A 20,213-nucleotide genomic window follows, 5' to 3' on the forward strand; every position below is an offset into this window, starting at 1 on the left:
ATAACAAACTGTCTCTCAGACCACAGTGCAATCAAACTAGAACTCAGGACTAAGAAACTCAATCAAAACCGCTCAACTACATGGAAACTGAACCACCTGCTCCTGAATGACTACTGGGTACATAACGAAATGAAGGCAGAAATAACGATGTTCTTTGAAACCAATGAGAACAAAGATACAACATACCAGAATCTCTGGGACACATTTAAAGCAGTGTGTAGAGGGAAATTTATAGCACTAAATGCCCACAAGAGAAAGCAGGAAAGATGTAAAATTGACACTCTAACATCGCAATTAAAAGAACTAGAGAAGCAAGAGCAAACACATTCGAAAGCTAGCAGAAGGCAAGAAATAACTAAGATCAGAGCAGAACTGAAGGAGATAGAAACACAAAAAACCCTCCAAAAAATCAATGAATCCAGGAGTTGGTTTTTTGAAAAGATCAACAAAATTGACAGACCACTAGCCAGACTAATAAAGAAGAAAAGAGAGAAGAATCAAATCGACGCAATTAAAAATGATCAAGGGGATATCACCACCGACCCCACAGAAATACAAACTACCATCAGAGAATACTATAAACACCTCTACGCAAATAAACTGGAAAATCTAGAAGAAATGGATAATTTCCTGGACACTTACACTCTTCCAAGACTAAACCAGGAAGAAGTTGAATCCCTGAATACAACAATAGCAGGCTCTGAAATTGAGGCAACAATTAATAGCCTACCAACCAAAAAAAGTCCAGGACCAGATGGATTCACAGCTGAATTCTACCAGAGGTACAAAGAGGAGTTGGTACCATTCCTTCTGAAACTATTCCAATCAATAGAAAAAGAGGGAATCCTCCCTAACTCATTTTATGAGGCCAACATCATCCTGATACCAAAGCCTGGCAGAGACACAACAAAAAAAGAGAATTTAGACCAATATCCCTGATGAACATCGATGCAAAAATCCTCAATAAAATACTGGCAAACCGGATTCAGCAACACATCAAAAAGCTTATCCACCATGATCAAGTGGGCTTCATCCCTGGGATGCAAGGCTGGTTCAACATTCACAAATCAATAAACATAATCCAGCATATAAACAGAACCAAAGACAAGAACCACATGATTATCTCAATTGATGCAGTAAAGGCTTTTGACAAAATTCAACAGCCCTTCATGCTAAAAACGCTCAATAAATTCGGTATTGATGGAACGTACCTCAAAATAATAAGAGCTATTTATGACAAACCCACAGCCAATATCATACTGAATGGGAAAAAACTGGAAAAATTCCCTTTGAAAACTGGCACAAGACAGGGATGCCCTCTCTCACCACTCCTATTCAACATAGTGTTGGAAGTTCTGGCTAGGGCAATCAGGCAAGAGAAAGAAATCAAGGGTATTCAGTCAGGAAAAGAAGAAGTCAAATTGTCCCTGTTTGCAGATGACATGATTGTATATTTAGAAAACCCCATTGTCTCAGCCCAAAATCTCCTTAAGCTGATAAGCAACTTCAGCAAAGTCTCAGGATACAAAATTAATGTGCAAAAATCACAAGCATTCTTATACACCAGTAACAGACAAACAGAGAGCCAAATCAGGAATGAACTTCCATTCACAATTGCTTCAAAGAGAATCAAATACCTAGGAATCCAACTTACAAGGGATGTAAAGGACCTCTTCAAGGAGAACTACAAACCACTGCTCAGTGAAATCAAAGAGGACACAAACAAATGGAAGAACATACCATGCTCATGGATAGGAAGAATCAATATTGTGAAAATGGCCATACTGCCCAAGGTAATTTATAGATTCAATGCCATCCCCATCAAGCTACCAATGAGTTTCTTCACAGAATTGGAAAAAACTGCTTTAAAGTTCATATGGAACCAAAAAAGAGCCCGCATCTCCAAGACAATCCTAAGTCAAAAGAACAAAGCTGGAGGCATCACGCTACCTGACTTCAAACTATACTACAAGGCTACAGTAACCAAAACAGCATGGTACTGGTACCAAAACAGAGATATAGACCAATGGAACAGAACAGAGTCCTCAGAAATAATACCACACATCTACAGCCATCTGATCTTTGACAAACCTGAGAGAAACAAGAAATGGGGAAAGGATTCCCTATTTAATAAATGGTGCTGGGAAAATTGGCTAGCCATAAGTAGAAAGCTGAAACTGGATCCTTTCCTTACTCCTTATACGAAAATTAATTCAAGATGGATTAGAGACTTAAATGTTAGACCTAATACCATAAAAATCCTAGAGGAAAACCTAGGTAGTACATTCAGGACATAGGCATGGGCAAAGATTTCATGTCTAAAACACCAAAAGCAACGGCAGCAAAAGCCAAAATTGACAAATGGGATCTCATTAAACTAAAGAGCTTCTGCACAGCAAAAGACACTACCATCAGAGTGAACAGGCAACCTACAGAATGGGAGAAAATTTTTGCAATCGACTCATCTGACAAAGGGCTAATATCCAGAACCTACAAAGAACTCAAACAAATTTACAAGAAAAAAACAAAGAACCCCATCAAAAAGTGGGCAAAGGACATGAACAGACATTTCTCAAAAGAAGACATTCATACAGCCAACAGACACATGAAAAAATGCTCAACATCACTGGCCATCAGAGAAATGCAAATCAAAACCACAATGAGATACCATCTCACACCAGTTAGAATGGCAATCATTAAAAAGTCAGGAAACAACAGGTGCTGGAGAGGATGTGGAGAAATAGGAACACTTTTACACTGTTGGTGGGATTGTAAACTAGTTCAACCATTATGGAAAACAGTATGGCGATTCCTCAAGGATCTAGAACTAGATGTACCATATGACCCAGCCATCCCATTACTGGGTATATACCCAAAGGATTATAAATTATGCTGCTATAAAGACACATGCACACGTATGTTTATTGCAGCACTATTCACAATAGCAAAGACTTGGAATCAACCCAAATGTCCATCAGTGACAGATTGGATTAAGAAAATGTGGCACATATACACCATGGAATACTATGCAGCCACAAAAAAGGATGAGTTTGAGTCCTTTGTAGGGACTTGGATGCAGCTGGAATCCATCATTCTTAGCAAACTATCACAAGAACAGAAAACCAAACACCGCATGTTCTCACTCATAGGTGGGAACTGAACAATGAGATCACTCGGACTCAGGAAGGGGAACATCACACACCGGGGCCTATCATGGGGAGGGGGGAGGGGGGAGGGATTGCATTGGGAGTTATACCTGATGTAAATGACGAGTTGATGGGTGCAGCACAGCAACATGGCACAAGTATACATATGTAACAAACCTGCACGTTATGCACATGTACCCTACAACTTAAAGTATAATAATAATAAATAAAAAAAAAATAAATAAATAAAAAAATAAAAACACCCTCACAAACACAAAAAAAAAAAAAAAAAAAAAAATATTTTAACTTATTTAAACCAAATGCCAAATAAGTAGCATGTCTCTACCCACCAATGAAACAGCAAGTAATTTTTAGTTGGGTTCTTTAGAGATTAATAGGTATTTTATATTTTTATCTTCTAGAATAAAATAGCCATTAAAAATTCAAAAATCTATAGATGTTGGCACAAAGGCAGTAAAAAGGGAATGCTTTTACACTACTGATGGGAATGCAAATTAGTACAATCTCTATGGAAAACAGTATGGAGATTTCTCAAAGAACTAAGAGTAGATCTATCATTCACTCCAGAACACTACTGGAACTTGTTCCCTAAAGGAAAACAAGTCACTATATCAAAAAGACACCCATGCTCACATGTTTATTGCAGTACGAATTGACAATTGCAAAGATATGGAACCAACTTAAGTGCCCATCAATCAATGAGTGGATAAAGAAAATGTGGGTGGAGGGGAGCAGGTGTGTATACACACCATGGAAACCATGGAATACTATACAGCCACAAGAAAGAATGAAATAATGTTTTTTGCAGCAACTTGGATGAAAATGGAGGTCATTATCCCAAGTGAAGTAACTCTGGAACAGAAAAACAAATACCACATATTCTTATTTACAAGTGTGAGCTAAGCTATAAGTACATGGGTGCATACAGAGTAGTACAATGGATACTGGAGACTCAGAAGGGAAGTGAGGGATGAAAAAATACATAGTGGTACAATATACACTATTCAGGTGATGGGTACACTAAAAGTCCAGACTTCACCACTACACAATTCGTCCATGTAACCAAAAATCACTTTTACCCCCACAAAGTTACTGAAAAAAGAGAGCAATAAAGAAGTGGCATAAAAGCCTCCCGTAAAACTACTACTTTCATAAAAATACTCAACAGATGACATTATTGTAAAGAAAAAAATGCAAAATCTAGGTAAATTAGTCACACATAAGTCTCCTACTTTTGTAAATTTGCTTTCTGTCACTAACATTCACCATTACATTGTGAGTTTCTTACAGATGATCAGTAAGATTCCCACTGGACCAGATTCTGAACAGCAATTCTTTGTTTGAAAAGAATGTAAAAAAAATTTCTTGGTTTTCAAAAATTCCAATTGAGGCAGCTTTTGATTTCCTTTTGGCAGGAAAAACCATTTCAAACTTTTCTGAATGAAGAAACCCACAAATTCATTTTTCTAGATTTCAATTTTAAAGAATTTCTTAGAAAATAATTTTGTTCATAGCACCCATTTTATCTTATATTTTCAGGATGTTTATTTTAATGATTAATTTCCCCCTGCCCTAATTGTCTCTGATGTAATCTCTCTAATCAATTTTTCTTTAAACATCTTATTCTTACCAGTAGCAGGACTGCTTCTGAAACACTCTTGTTGTAGCATCCAATTGACAGCCTCTCTTTGGTAGGGTCTCAACACAGGGATCAGTGCAGGATGCTGGACATCCACTTGGATGGACCGTGTTTCTTGCTGATGTGTTTGTTTCACAAAGTGATACAGCTCGTCAATGTCTTGTCCCTCTGGCTCATTCTCCGGATCATCTTCATCCTCTTCCAACACATCTGTACATCACACAACAAATGTACTCAAAAACTGACGTGACTTTTCTAACTATAAGCAATTCTTATTCTAAGAGCATACGATGAACTTGCCCAACTCTGGGTTCTTGCTCAGCGTGTTTTGTCACTGAAAGGCCCTATCTTTAATTTTTCATTAATCAAAAATCTACTCATCCATTCTTCAAGGAAGTTTAACTGCTACTTTTTCCATGGCATTTTCTTTTGCTTTCCCTGGCTGGAATTATGTTCTCCTCTGTTGTGCAATCCTTTTATATTCTGGATATAGTAATATTACATTGTAATCTACTGCAATACCAACTGCAATCATTTATGTCCATTGGTCCCTTCCCCAGTGAGACAAAGGCAAAGTTTTTCATTTTTGTAGCCCCTCAGAGAAGCTGACACGTAGCTGACACGTGTATTGTCCACTGCAGATATTTTACAAACATTTGAGGAACTCAATGTGAATACTGTTTGAAGTTTATACAGGAACACTTATTTTACTTTTACAGTTTTAACATACAAAATCCATATGGAGACATAACTGTTCTATGCCCAATAAGAAACGGGTTCTCATTTTATTTCTTATGCTAAAAAAGGATAGGCATTTGGTAGCAGTAGCAGCCAATTGGAAGACAAGTGATTATTAAGTTATCAATGCAAATTTGTAAAATAGTAAAAATACTAATTTCATTTGGTGGGCACAATTGTTCTGTGGAAGAAGATTTATGCTTACTATAACATGAAAAAAGTAATAAAAACCTTGAACATATTTACAAACTCCTTTCAGTTAATGGTTCTTTATTAAAAACATAACTCTTTCAAGGTGAAAAAGTCTATCATTTATTTCTGAACTGCTTTGAAAGAGGCCTATATACTTTTACAGGACACACCTCATAACTTCTAAAACTAAAAGATCACACCAAAAAATTCATGACTTACTTTTTTCCAATAAAAAATATGCCATGTAAAATTTCCAAAACTTCACAATTAATGTATAGCTTTATGCTTGGTTCTTTTAGACTTTTACTGTAATTATATAATCTAAGATTAATAGCTAAATTTGAAGCTTTCCTTAGATACCAGGTTTTAAAATGCACAAATTTGTAATATTTTTAAAAGGCCATAGCTTTAAAAACTCTACATGTACTTAAATTCATTCCTTCTAATCCCAAAACCAGAGGTTTCCTCATTTAAAGTATCTAACTTGCAAAATGATTTACTATTACTGATATTATAAAGCATTGCAAAAAATGTACTAGAGAAATAACAATCAAAGTTAGAAATTGATTTTTAAATACTCCAGTATGACAATGTTCTATAATTTGCACCTGAAATAATGCTGACCCACCATGAGCAGAACTTGGAGAATTTGGGCTCTTTTTCCAGTAGTGTTGATGAGCTGCACCAAGCCATCCACACTCTCCCATGGTGACCAATGGCAGACAACTCTGAATCTGCAGTCCTGACCAAAGATGCAACGTCTTGCCAAGAAACAGAGCAAAGTTATCTGGTCTTTATGGGAACCAGGCTTTTGAAATTATTTGTCAGACTGCAAAGGAGAGGTGGAATAAACGCCAGCCAAGAATTTCTGGCCATGACAAAATAAAAGCACAGGAATAATGCAAAAATCCCAACCAGCTCAGATCCCTTTACACTCTGCCTTTAGACTTGCATATTGACTCTGCAAATATTCCTTTAATATTTACAATAAGGTAAACACAGAGTTAACCAAAGAAATAAATTATATTAGTGGGTGCATTTCAAATAAGCATAATTTGCCATATAATCATTTAATTTTTATTATGACTTTATCAGCTGTTTTTCTGATTGTTATGTCCAGCACTTAGAGAAAAAAACTCACAACTCCTAAGTAATAGCAATTTTTAAGTTTACTGTAAACATTACCTGGAATAATATAATTGTGTAACTTTTCCATTACTTTCTTCATAAGCTGATTGAACTTTTTCATTCTTGAATTTGCATCACTCAAGAAGTCTAGTTTTGCTAGGCCAGCTTCCAAAAGATAAATTCCAACCTACAAATAATTAATCAAAATAAAAGTAGTTTCATTTGAAATACACCATTCTTTATGAGGACATAAGAAAGAAAAAATTAGCATCACTATTTTTAAAGGTATTCATAGCATTTGTGCCACAAATAATAAATACATACCTACCAAATTTTCCCGTGTTTCATTTTCACTAACAAATTACAAATGTAAGTGCCTACAATGTACAATTCGAGTTGCTGGAAAAAAATATTTCCCTAACTGAAATCGAACCTGGGAGAATGCGATAAGAACACCTAGTTCTATCTACTAATAAAATGATTCCCAAAACTAATGAATTAATCAGTCAAGTTTGTTAAAAATGCAGATTTCCCCAGAAGATTATGATATACATGCTAGGAATCTTCTACACTGTTAGGTTTGGGCATCCTTATTACTGAATCAAACACTAAAACGTGTAAAAAAACAGACCTTCATTAATGTTAATATTTTGACCCTAGTGAAGCAATGTAGTATGAAGTTTTACAGTTGAAAGACTTGATTTTGAATCCTGGCATTGATACTTAGAAGCTAAATGAATTGGAGAAAAAACAACCTATTTATTTTGACCCAAGTGTTCTCATTTACAAAATGGAGAGACATCTAGCTTAAATAATATAACTATAAAAGTTTCTAATGGTAGACACTCAATAAATGTTAGTTCCCTTTACTTCATGTTGACTATGTTGTACCTGAGTCCCTAATCACTGAGAATCTCATATTCTTTCACTAAAGAACAGAAATCCACCAGCCTTACACAGAAATGAATGACAAAGTATATTTCATTCCTGTTTGTATTCTGTCTTGGCTTGCTTGGAGATGTCTTACTACAGCAGCAATAAATGTTTAAATATTTGTAAAATTCAGGATCGGGAAAAACACAATAGATTAAGACTTGGTTTGTAGGGAACACAGAACACAGATATGTGAGTCATAAATTGTTACATACTTGTTATCACTGAGCCACAATTTTGGCAAAATCAGTAAAGAGAGGGAATGTCTGGTTACACAGTTTCACTGTACAGGGAAAAATTAATTGCAATCTAATAATTCTAAATTTTCTCCTTTCCTTCTGACAATTCTAAAACTATAACTAAGGTTATTGATGAAAGAAATATATGAAACAGTTTTCAGTTAAACAACATGAAATTAACGTTTTAAAATTTCAAGTTTAACATAAAAGCATATTAATTTGCTTCACAGTTTGCAAAGTATACTTTCTTACATTATCTGACCTCATTTTAAACACAATTTTATGCTGTAAGAAGAATGGGTATTACTGACATTTCATAAAGAAACTGAAATTAGAGCATTTAAATGATTCACATAAAGTTATTTGGCCAGTGAATGGCAGAGACTGAAATAAATTACAAATTTATTCATTCATCTACTGAAAATTTAGGTACCAGGTACTTTATTAGGCTGTAAAGATGAAAGGCTTCATAGTTTACCAAAGGGGAATGATATAAAATGTTAAGTACATGACAAGTCGCCAAGGCTGGGGGAAAAAAAAAATCTACCAGAGATTCTGAGGAGAGGGCACATAATACCACCAATAGATTTGAGAAATGATCTCCCTGGGTGAATTAATGCTAAACTAAATATTAAAAAATAACCAGAAATTATCAGGGAAAGGGAACAACTGAAGCAGAGGGAACTATAAGAGCAAAAGCAAAGACGCAGACAGTCAGTGTGGTATATGGAAGAAATAAATCAATTTGGAGTTTCTGGGACAAAATAAAAAGCAGAGTAATAAAGGGTAAATAAGGCTCAAGGGCTTGTCAAGGGAGGAACTTCTGTGCCAGATTAGAAAGATTATGCTTAATTCTGTAGGCAGTAATGAACAGAATTTCATTTGCATTCACATCATACAATTCTGGAGACAAAATCAAAGCATTTGAAAACACAAAATGGCAAACAGAGAAATGGTTAAATGACTGCTGCAGTAAGAGGAACAGATGATGAGGACCAAAACAAGTCACTGAAAGTAGAGATGGAAGATCTTGAAAAAGTGTAGCCTGAAAATGATTAGTTGTAACATACTTTTAATAGTTATTAAAAGCTTAAAGTGTACTTTGAAACTTAATAATGAAAGGCTTACTGCTGGCTTTTCAGACTTCTCTCATAGGTTAATTTAAAAGTGGACTGCCAATGTAGAAGAGCCTCAAAAGACACCACAAAAAATTGAGTACCTTGATAATGTGATTTCCTTCTGGTTTGTGATAAAGTTTTATTCTTCTCTTCTTTTGCAGCCAACCCAAATCTTCTAACATTTCACCACTGAAGGATGACTCCACTAGAATACCCTTGTCACAAATACTCATTGGTTCTTTTTTTTGTTTCTCTACATCTTCACCTTTTGAATGAATATAAATCAGGAACTGATTGCTTGACTCTGAACTCACCAATGTAATACTCCTTTCGGAAAAATTTTCAGTTAAACTCTGCTCAGGAAGAAGCTGAAGAGTTAATTCTCCTAGAAATGCTTTCCAGGAATTGTCAAAGTGATAGGGAGAAATCACAATATTCAACTTTACAGACAAAAGGGAAAAAATACCAACAGTCTCTTCTTTTTCAATTGGTTTTGAGAAGCTCACCACTTTTGAACACTTCTTCTTGTCTCTGTGAGCCACTTCTTCCTTCAGACTATCACTTAGAATGATGCAATGAGCAGAAGAGGTATCGGAACCTGGGCAGGGCTGCTCATCATCATCACTTATGGTGATAGGTTCATTCCTTCTGTCCTCATGCATATTCCAATGAAGCTGCTGCCTTTTTTCCTCATCTACCCTCACTGGAGGAGCACGCTTCCTCCGGCTGCTCATTTTCAAGTTTTCTTGGCTGGTAACTGTGAACCCTAGAGGACAAATGAAACAACAGGAGGTATACCAAGAGATGATTTAGTACTTAAGGGTTACCAGATGAGAAATTCAGCATAAATTCACAGCCCATAAACATAATATGAAATCTTCAGTGACATATAAAGCAATGAGCAATTTTTTACCAGGTCAATATGACTAAGGAATGAACATATTAACCATAATCTATACATCAAATAAATTCTAATGGTTTTACTAGTCTTTAATAGATAAATTTAGTAAAGGCAATTTGTTGTATAAAATAAATTGTAGAAATAATTTAATGAGCAATATAATAGGAAGGTAAATCTCTCAATTAATCCCAAGTAATTTAACTGCCCCTCAGAACAAAGCCCAACAATACTTTAAAAGAGTGAAACAAAATCTAACACAAATGTCTGGCATCAAATCTAAAATTATCAGGCAAGTAAAAATAAAAAAAAAAATGAAAATAAAACAGAAAAATAAGACCCATGACAAGAAAAAAATCAAAAAGCCCCAGCATGATATAATTAGCAGAAACAAACATTCAAACAGCTACTGTAAATATTCTCAATATGTTCAAGAAGGTAGAGGAAAATATGAATATGACAAAAAAATTATAGATATACAAATGACTCCTATAAAATTTATGCAGATGGAAATGCAACATCTGAAACGAAAAACACATTGTATGAGATTACCAGCACATTAGAAATGGCAAAGAAAAAAAGGAGGAGAATAAGCTTAAACAATGGAAACAACAGTAACAACAGAAACTGTCAAAAATGAAGCCAAGATAAACAAAGACTGAAAAAACAATAAATAGAACATCAGAAACCTACTGGACAATGTTAAGGAGTCAAACATGCATAAAACTGGAATGTCAGCAGAAAAGAAAGGATATAAAAAACTTCTTGAAAAAATGATACATGAAAATTTTCCAAATTCTATAAAAACCATCAACCCAGAAAACCAAGAAGCTCAATGAAACCCAATCAAGGCAAACATAAAGAACAATCACAATAAGGTATGCCATGATTAAAGTACCGAAAAGTGAGGACTTCTCTCCAGATTTGCCCTATTTTTCTGGTTTAGCCACTGCTCCCACCCTACAGCTCTAAACTCGGCAAAATATCTTTCAAAAATGAAGGTGAAGAAAAGATCGACAAAAGCCAAAAGGACTTATCACTTGTATACCTAAAATCTAAGTAATGTTAGAAGTGCTTGGGTAGAAGAAATATAACATCAGATGGAAATCTGGATCCACACACAAGGAAATAAAAAGCAAAAATTAAAAATATGTGCATATAGTAAACTTTTTTGATTTTTAAATTTCTCCAAAAGATAACTTACTATATTTTTATTCTGAAAATTTTCAAGCATACATAAAAATTTAGAAAATTAGTATATAATTACAGATCTATACAACATACTATGTCCATGGACTAGAAGACACAAAATGTTCAGATGTCAATTTCTTAGTATTAACTTACAGAAAAGCAATTCCATTCAAAATTCCAACAGGTTTCTTTAGTAGAAACTGACAACCTGATGTTAAAATTTATATTAAAATGCCTACAATACAGGAAAGTCAATATAATTTTAGAAAATAAAAATAAAGTTGAATGATTTACACTGATTCCAAGACGTATGTCAAAAGAAATAAAAATGGCGCAGCAGTGGTGTAAAGACAAACATATAGATCAATGGAACACAATAAAATGTCCTGCAGTAGACCCACACATGTATGGTCAATTGATTTCTGAAAGAAGTTCAGAGGCAGTCAATGGGAAAGGTATCCTTTTAGTAAATGGATACCAATATGCAACAAAATGAAGCTTTACCTCATAAAATATAAGAGTTAACTAAAAATAGATAATAAAAATAAAAGCTAAAACTAAAACTTCTCAAAGAAAACAGAGGAGAAAACCTAAATGACATTGGATTCGCCCAAAAAAAGTCACAAAAATTTTTAAGCAGGAAACAAAAACTACAGACTATGTAAGAAAATGATAAATTAAGTTTCATCAAAAATAAATATTTTGGTTCTTCAAAAGATACTGTCATCAAAATATGACAGCAAGTCATAGATGGGAGAAAATATTAGCAAATCAAGTATCTGATGAAGGATATGTTTGCAGACTATGTAAAGAACTCTCACAAATCAATAGTAAGATAAACATTTAAAAAACAGTCAAAAATTTTGAACAGACATTTCACCAAAGATGACCCATAAGTGTAAAATAAGCACATGAAAATACTTTCACCAGCATCAGTCATTAAAGCAATGCAAATTCAACCCAGAAATCACAATGAGATGCCACTATTCACACACTAGAATAGTCAAAAATTTAAAACACTGCAAGTATGGTTCAAACAGAACTGAACTCTCCAACATTCGAACACAGCACACTTTGGAAAAGTTTATCAGTTTCTAATAAAATTGAATATAACTTAATACGCAGCCTAGCAATCCCTCTCTTAGGTATTTATCCAAGAGAAATCAAAACATAAATCCACAAAAATTTAAACTTCAACGTTAACAGCTTTCCTCTTAAAAGCCCCAAACTGGAAGAAAACCCAAATGTCCAACAACTGGTGAATGGACACATTGTGGCATATTCATACAATGGAATACTATTCTGTGATAAAAAGAGACTTCTGTAAAATAACATGAATGAACTGTTAGAGCATTATGCTAAACTGAAGGAAGCTAGATGTGAAAGATTATATACTATACGCTTCCATTTACATGAAATTCTAGAAATGGCAAAAACCTAAGTACAGAAAGCAGATTAGTGGTTATCAGGGGCAAGGAAGTAGAAAGAGGTGACTGACAGCAAAGGAACAGGAAGGCAGGCTTTGGAACATAAATGTTCAACACATGATTGCAGAGTATACATCTGTCAAAACTCATCAAATTATATACTTTAAATTGAATTTTCTTATATATAAACTATATCTTAAAGTTGATTTAAAGAGCAGAAACAAAAAGTAGATGCACAAGATTTAGAAATTTTAATATTAAATATAACTTTATTCAATAAACCTGAAAAATCTGGATAAAATGATAAATGATAAAATTTTGCTAACAAAATACAAATGAACAAAATTGGCCCAAGAAGGAAAATATGAATAGACCAATAACCATAAAGAAACTAAAGTGACATTATTTACCTGCCTAAGGTCTATTCTCCTTCCCTGATGATTGAACCTTTATTTAGAAACAAGGTGGCCCTGTGATTCAAAGGAAGGTGGTTTCCTTGGCAGCTCCAAGTAAGTAGTTTCTGTCTACTATTGGCCAAAGCAAATCCAATAAGGTAGTTGTTGGCTGCATATGACTACTTAACTTTCAATACAGTTATGCATTGCATAATGACATTTTGGTCAATAAGGGACCAAATATTAGAGTGGTTCCATAAAGAAGCTGAAAAATTCCTATGGACTAGTGACATCATAGCCATTGTAACATCATAATGCATTACTTTTTTTTTTATTTTTTATTTTTTTGAGATGGAGTCTCGCTCTGTTGCCCAGGCTGGAGTGCAGTGGCTCGATCTCCGCTCACTGCAAGCTCCGCCTCTTGGGTTCATGCCATTCTCCTGCCTCAGCCTCCCGAATAGCTGGGACTACAGGCGCCACCCGCCACTATGCCCAGCTAATTTTTTTTTGTATTTTTAGTAGAGACGGGGTTTCACTGTGTTAGCCAGGATGGTATCGATCTCCTGACCTCATGATTCACCCGCCTTGGCCTCCCAAAGTGCTGGGATTACAGGCGTGAGCCACCGCGCCTGACTGCATTACTTTATTTTTTACTAAATTTTGTGTAGCACAAGCGTGCAGTGTTTACAAAGTCTACAGAATTGTACAGTATTGTCCCAGGCCTTCACATTCACTCCCTGACTAACCCAGAGCAACCTTCAGTGTTATAAGCTGCATTCATGCTAAGCACCCCACAAAGCTGTACTATATTTTATCTTTTATACCATATCTTTACTGTACATTTCCCATATTCAAATATGTTTAAATATACAAATACTACTGTGTGACAACTGCCTACAGTATCCAGTACAGAATATACTGTACGGGTTTGTAGCCTAAGAGCAGTAGGCTGTACCATAGAGCCTAGGTGTGTAGTAGGCCGGCGGTACCACTTAGGTTTGTGTAAGTATACTCTAAGATGTTCACATAACAAACTTGTCTATGATGCATTCCTCAAAACACAGCCCCATCATTAAGTGATGTGTGACTGTAAATAAAATCAAATGTTATAAACTCAGCTCTTCAGTCTCACTAGCCACACTTCAAGTGCTCAATAACCCTATGTGACTAGTGGCTACTGCACTGAACAGCACAAATATACAGCATTCACATAATTGCAAAAAGTCTATATATCAGACAGTACTTAAGTCAATCATGAGAATTCTATTCTCTTAGCCAGTGCTTCACTGGCTATGATAACTACTTTTAAAGCATCTTATCCTCTCTTATCTTGGAGGAATAATATAGAAAGCTCTTAATTTCCTAAGTGTTTATGTTTGTCCAGTTTTCTTCAAAGCATAAGCTGGAATACTGAAAGTGAGTCAGGTCACTGCAGGAACTTTGAAAAGTTAGGCTTATCAGTTAACTACTGCCACAAACATGCTGTATTAACACACTACCCCAAAGCTCAATACCTTGATACAGCAATCATTTATTCTCATAGATCTGCACATTAGCTGAAGGAGGTTAATCTAGGCTAGGTTTCTGGAAAAGCAGTTTGGCTCTGCTTAATATAGTTCTTATCCTCTCTCCTTGGATCAGCAAAGTAACTCAGGAATGTTCTTTATGGCAATGGTTGAGGTGTATCATCTTGCAAATCCAATCACACAAGTAGTTTTCAAAGTGTTTAAAAACCACTAAGGTGCCACAGACCAAAGCAAGGCATATCCATGGACCCAATGTTAAGTAGTGGAGAAATATACTACACTTCTTTACTAGGTGAAACTGCACATGGCAAAAAGCATGGATATGGGGGGTGAAGGCGTAGAGGGAGTGTAGAAAGGGAATTGGGCCAGTTACAAAATGTATCACACTAACCATAATAATATTAATAACATGGTTCTTGTGGAATCATTAACTCTGAAAACTCCAAAAGCAACTCTCTAGCAGAGTCTCACATTAGCAAAGTAATGTGGCTTAAAGGTGAGAACGCGATGCTTTGAAGTCTTACATTCATTCTAATTCCAGCTTTGGCATTTACTGTGTGGCACTGAAATAGTTATGCAGTCTTCCGTGCCAATTTTCTCATCTCTAAAATGGGGATGATAGCAGGATTGTGGTTAGAAATAGTTTAAATACAACAGCACAGTACCAGAAATTTGGCCTGTATTCCATAAATGGTAGTTGCTATTTATTGTCATCCTGAGAATACTCTAAACCAGCAGTTCCCAACCTTTTTGGTACCATAAACGGGTTTCATGGAAGACAATTTTTCCATGGACCGGAGGAGAGGGGTGGGGTGGGGAGGGGGTGGTTTAGGGATGAAACTGTTCCACCTTAGATCATCAGGCATTAGATTTTAATAAGAAGTGTACAACCTAGATCCTGCGCATATGTAGTTCACGATAGGGTCCATGCTTTTATGGTAATCTACTGACTCTGTTGCTCTGACAGGAGACAGAGCTCAGGTGGTAATGCTCGCTTGCCCGCAGCCCACCTCCTGTAGTGCAGCTCGGTTCTAACACGCCACGGACTGGCACCGGTCTGTAGCCTGGGGGTTGGGGACCCCTGCTCTAAATTACATTTCACAATAACCAAACTTTAATGTCGCAGGATGGGGGACCACAGATCAGTGCTTCTCAAACTTGACTGCACATCAGAATCTCCAGGGAAATTTTAAAAAATCCTGATGCCTAGCCAACTAAGTCAGAATGTCTCAGGGAAACACCCAGGCACTACTCCCTTTATTTTTTAGAATCCCTACAAAAAACCTTGTTATGGATAACCAGCTGCCTACTAAAATCCACTTATTTCCACTCAAAGTATAGAGTAGTTGAGAAATGGCTGTCCAGCTTAGTATGGTCCTGTGACCAGTCCTAGCCAATGGAATGTGAGAAGTAACATGTGCCATGTTTCCTACAATAATTTTGTAACAGACACATTACCAAACCAGAAAACATTACTTCAACTATTTATTCTGTTCTCTGGTAAAACCTATCCAGTATCTTTTAAATTATGTACACCATTATAATTTGCACATTCCTTCAGATGTTTTCTTTCAACCTGATTCTTCCAATATTAGTGCCTCAAGGCACTTATCAGTGATAATAATACACTGCAGAAAAGTCAATACCAGAATTTCTAGCAATGCTCTGCCTTTATCCAGTTCTTAGCTGAGTAAACATTCATGATCAAAAAAATCAACCAACCAAACAAAAAGCTCTTGGTTTTGACTGAGTCTTTACTTAAAGAAATCTCTATTTAGGGTTAACTTTTCGCACCAAAGAAAATAGTATTTGGTCAAAAATACTTATGACTAAAATGCAATATGGCAACTAGTAAGTCAAGTACTGGTGAAATCCTGTACCTAACCACATCCCATATTCTTCCAGTTTTCTTCATACCTTATCAGTCACAACTATTTCTTCCTCCTTCTTAATTAGCAGTGTTTGGGTAAAATGTAATTATGTGAAGTTTTCTATATGGACCACACTTTTACTGTCTTGTATTTAAATGTAAAAGCCTTTTGCTTGAATTGCTTTTATGCCTGTCTCCATCCCAGTCTTCCCTGGAAAGGCTTCCATTACCAGAGAAGCTGAGTTAAGGTCCTCTCTCTCCTGGATCCCAACTGCTACAATGTTCACTTTGAAAGATGGGCAGGAGTAGTATCCCATTCAGTGCTGTACTCCCAATGCCAGGTCAGTACTAGGAAGTAAACACATACAAAAAGGGTGAAACAAAGATCTCTAATTCTGTGGATATATTCCCTCCTTTTGAGGACCTAACAGTACTTTACTCATATTTCTTTTTAGAGAAGTCTCTCTTATCCACATTCTAGAAGACTATAGGTAATATGAAACTATTCTTTAGTATTTCTGAGAAAAATGAAATACTAGAACAAGGCAGGAAAACTGACTGAACTTTACCTTCAACAGAAAACAAGGATGGAATGCTAGAAAAATAAACATAAAATGTTAAATTACTAAGACAATCCAACAAATGAATAACACAACTTAAATTCACATTTTCCCCCCAAAAATATTATTTCATGTTTATAAGATACATACAAATCCTGAATTACAACAAATCCATGGTAGATCTGGGTTTAGGCTATAAAGGGCAAACAGGATTATACACTTGCCATATTCCTGTCCAAAATGTTGTCTTACGGAAACGAAGCCCACTCGTTACTAAGTACTAGGAACCTCTTAATGACCCAGGGTTAACATAATCTTTTCCTTTTCTGTAGAAATAATTCCAGCAAGGTGAGAGTATTTCCATCTACTAAATGCTAAAATATATTAGTTACATAAACTTGAAAAATGCCCTCATAAGTTTCTTCACCACCAAATTCTGTTTCCCCTAAATCTTACTAGCCTAAACTCTTAATAATAAAAGCTTTAATAATTCTGTAAGTCCAGCTCCTTTCGGGTGGACAAAGAGGATATACAATAGCATCTCTCAAAAGTAAACTATTTTATTTTCAATTGCCAGCTTACTGGTTAACTGGTCCTTCAAAGCTCTAGAAAGTCCAGGTTTGCGAACACGGACATAATTATCACAATACTGCTCAGGACTGCTCTGTCTCCAGCATGTTTACTAATCATAAACTAGTCTTTTTGGTGACAGTAAAGATATCATGGATCGTTTCTATTCAAGAGTTTCATCATTCCTACTAATGCCCACTGGGATAATTTCAAGTAACAGTAATAACTTTAAAATTATCTTATTTTGTTCAGAAAAAGCCCCAAGTTCCTTAAGTACAAGTTGGAAGGCATCAAACATCTAAGATTTCTACCTCGTGATAATGTCCAACTACTTGGAAAAAGTGTAAAGCTTCCTGGTCATTATTTAATAATACTGTATTTATTATACAGTGACCATCAATCATCAAACAACACCCTATCTTCGTTCATAAACCTAGCAACTACCAAACTGTACAATGTGGAATAGTGGTTCTGAATTCGAATGTAATTAATCTGGCTCCAGAGGTAACGGAGAACTTTGAGTCGGACTGAGAAGCCTCTGCCTCCCCTTTTACTAACACAATGCCGCGCACAAAGAAGGGAGGCGGCCGCCCAGTTCCAGCCTCTGGGGGCAGATCTGCGGCGCACGGTGATACCCACTCAGTTATCTTCCGAAAGACCCACAAGCGGCTCCCGGAGTCTGAGCGGGGCTGTCAGCGCCGGATCGCTCCCAGCAGGCCGAGCAAACAAACGACCGCGAGGCCGAGGAGCGTGACGACGGACTCCCGGATCCTAGGGTGTTGGACGCTCGAGACAAACACCGCAGGCCCCAATGCATGAGAAGCACAGCCTGCTTTCCCACGACCCCACTTTATCCCCGGAGGGACATGGTGGTCCGGGGTTCGCTAATCCGGGATCGGGAAGGAGTGGGGAAGACTCGCGCAGCGGCTCCCTCTCAGCCCTTGAGCTTCCCGGGCTCCAGGACAACCAGCGTCCTCCCTCCCTGGTACCGGAGGCCAGAGGCCACCTCCCTCCCTCCCGACCTCTGACCCCTGACCTTCCATCACCCAAGCGCCTACCCAAGCTGGTTCTCCGAGCCTCTTGAGTCTCTTTGCACCAGGCCTGCGCTCCTCTACAGATCCCGCAGATCACGGGTACGCATTCGCCACCCACCGAACATTGGCTTGAGGTGGGCACAAGCGCTTTTTGCGGGATAGTGTACGGGTTCCCCGGGAGACCCAGAAACCACAGCGCCTAGCTGCCCGGCGCGCGCTGTAGCGTGGGGTCAAGGCGAACGCGCTCGTCAGAGCACCCCGCCCCCTTTCTCCTGAACTGGCTTCAAGAGTCTCTTCTGCGCAAGTCCACACTGTTAAAGACTTGCTGAGGAGACAGTGGAGTCTCGCGATAGCTCTGCCCCACGCCATTAGAGAATACAGGAGGGCTGGATGCCCGAAGTAGCGGGCTCCCCTGTGAGGCGAAGAGTGTGTGTGATTTGTAGCTTTAATAAAAGGCAGGGGCCGGGCGCCGTGGGTTAGGTCTGTAATCCCACCACTTTGGGAAGCCGAAGCGGGCGGATTTCCTGAGATGAGGAGATCGAGAATAGTCTGGCCAAGATAGCGAAACCCCGTCTCTACTAAAAATAGAAAAATTAGCCGGGCGTTGTGGTGCGCACCTGTAGTCCCAGCTGCTCGGGAGGCTGAAGCAGGAGAGGAGAATCGCTTGAACCCACGAGACAGAGATTGAGTAAGCCGAGGTCTCCCCACTTGGTGATAGAGTGAGACTCTGTCTCACCAAAAAAAAAAAAAAAAAAAAAAAGCAGAAAAGAATTCTGCAAAAGCGTCTATTTTACTGTTATAAAGCAGCCACTAAGTAGGTAGGAATAAAGCTTCTCTCCCGCAAAAACAGACTTTAAAGGGAAATGTGAATATATAGTCTAAGATGAGAGAAACTATTAAGTACATGTGCTGAAGCTGGCCTTCCACTATTGGTCTTTTTTCCTCTCACCTCTTTCTCGTAGAAATGAGCTTAACGTTGGAATAACTTTGAGAGGTTTCAGAGTCAGGAGCCTGTGAAATAACCCTCAGGAAACACTGGGGACTCAATAATTAGTGAGTGAGTACCTAATAGCAGCATTTCTGCTGTGGAGGCCTTTTGGGTTGTGTGACCACTGAAGCACTTGAACTAAGTTCTTGCCCAAGTGAACATCGGTTGTAGTTGTGGAGACAGTCCAGGGTAGTCCATATTTTACTTAGTATATTCCTTTATCACAGACACGAAACTGTTTGCATAAGCAAATTCCCGCATCCTTTTATTTTACTTCCCTTTATTGTGCTTTGCAGATAATGTGTTTTTCTATAAATTGAAGTTTTTTGGCAACCCTGACTCAAGCAAGTCTGTCAGCTTCATTTTTCAAGCAGCATGTGTTCACTTGCTGTTCATCTGTTGTGGTGATCTACGATTAGTTATCTTTGATGTTACTATTGTAGTTTTTTGGGAGCACCACAAACTCTGCTCATAGAAGAAGCTAAACTTAATAAATGTTGTGTGTGTTCTGACAGCTTCACCAATGGCCCCTGTCTCTCTTCCTCTCTTCAGGCCTCCCAATTCTTTGAGACAGAACAATATTGAAATTAGGCCAATTAA

The 20,213-nt window shown here is 37.2% G+C and overlaps 1 protein-coding gene across 10 annotated transcripts in view; it reads right to left on the minus strand.

The window, feature by feature from the left end:
• Positions 1-18,851, minus strand: part of SHPRH (SNF2 histone linker PHD RING helicase) — a 90,919-nt gene extending 72,068 nt beyond the window's left edge. For 6 of the 10 annotated variants that reach the window (XR_012433513.1, XR_012433515.1, XM_074037199.1 and 3 more), the window contains exons 1-4: positions 18,650-18,851; positions 9,256-9,920; positions 6,922-7,051; positions 4,798-5,016 (exon numbers count right to left, since the gene is read on the minus strand). Coding sequence is in view for 8 of the 10 variants with exons in the window: in XM_074037199.1 (XP_073893300.1) it covers positions 4,798-5,016; positions 6,922-7,051; positions 9,256-9,888 (982 nt within the window). In the remaining 2 variants the exon portion in view is untranslated. Of the gene's footprint in view, positions 1-4,797; positions 5,017-6,364; positions 6,498-6,921; positions 7,052-9,255; positions 9,921-16,691; positions 16,810-18,230; positions 18,602-18,649 lie in introns of those variants that run through there. The other 4 variants (XM_074037201.1, XM_074037202.1, XM_065543540.2 and 1 more) reach the window with 4 other exon arrangements.
• Positions 18,852-20,213: the final 1,362 nt, after the last annotated feature.

Source organism: Macaca fascicularis, chromosome 4, assembly GCF_037993035.2.
Source record: "Macaca fascicularis isolate 582-1 chromosome 4, T2T-MFA8v1.1".
Taxonomy (NCBI): Eukaryota; Metazoa; Chordata; class Mammalia; order Primates; family Cercopithecidae; genus Macaca; species Macaca fascicularis.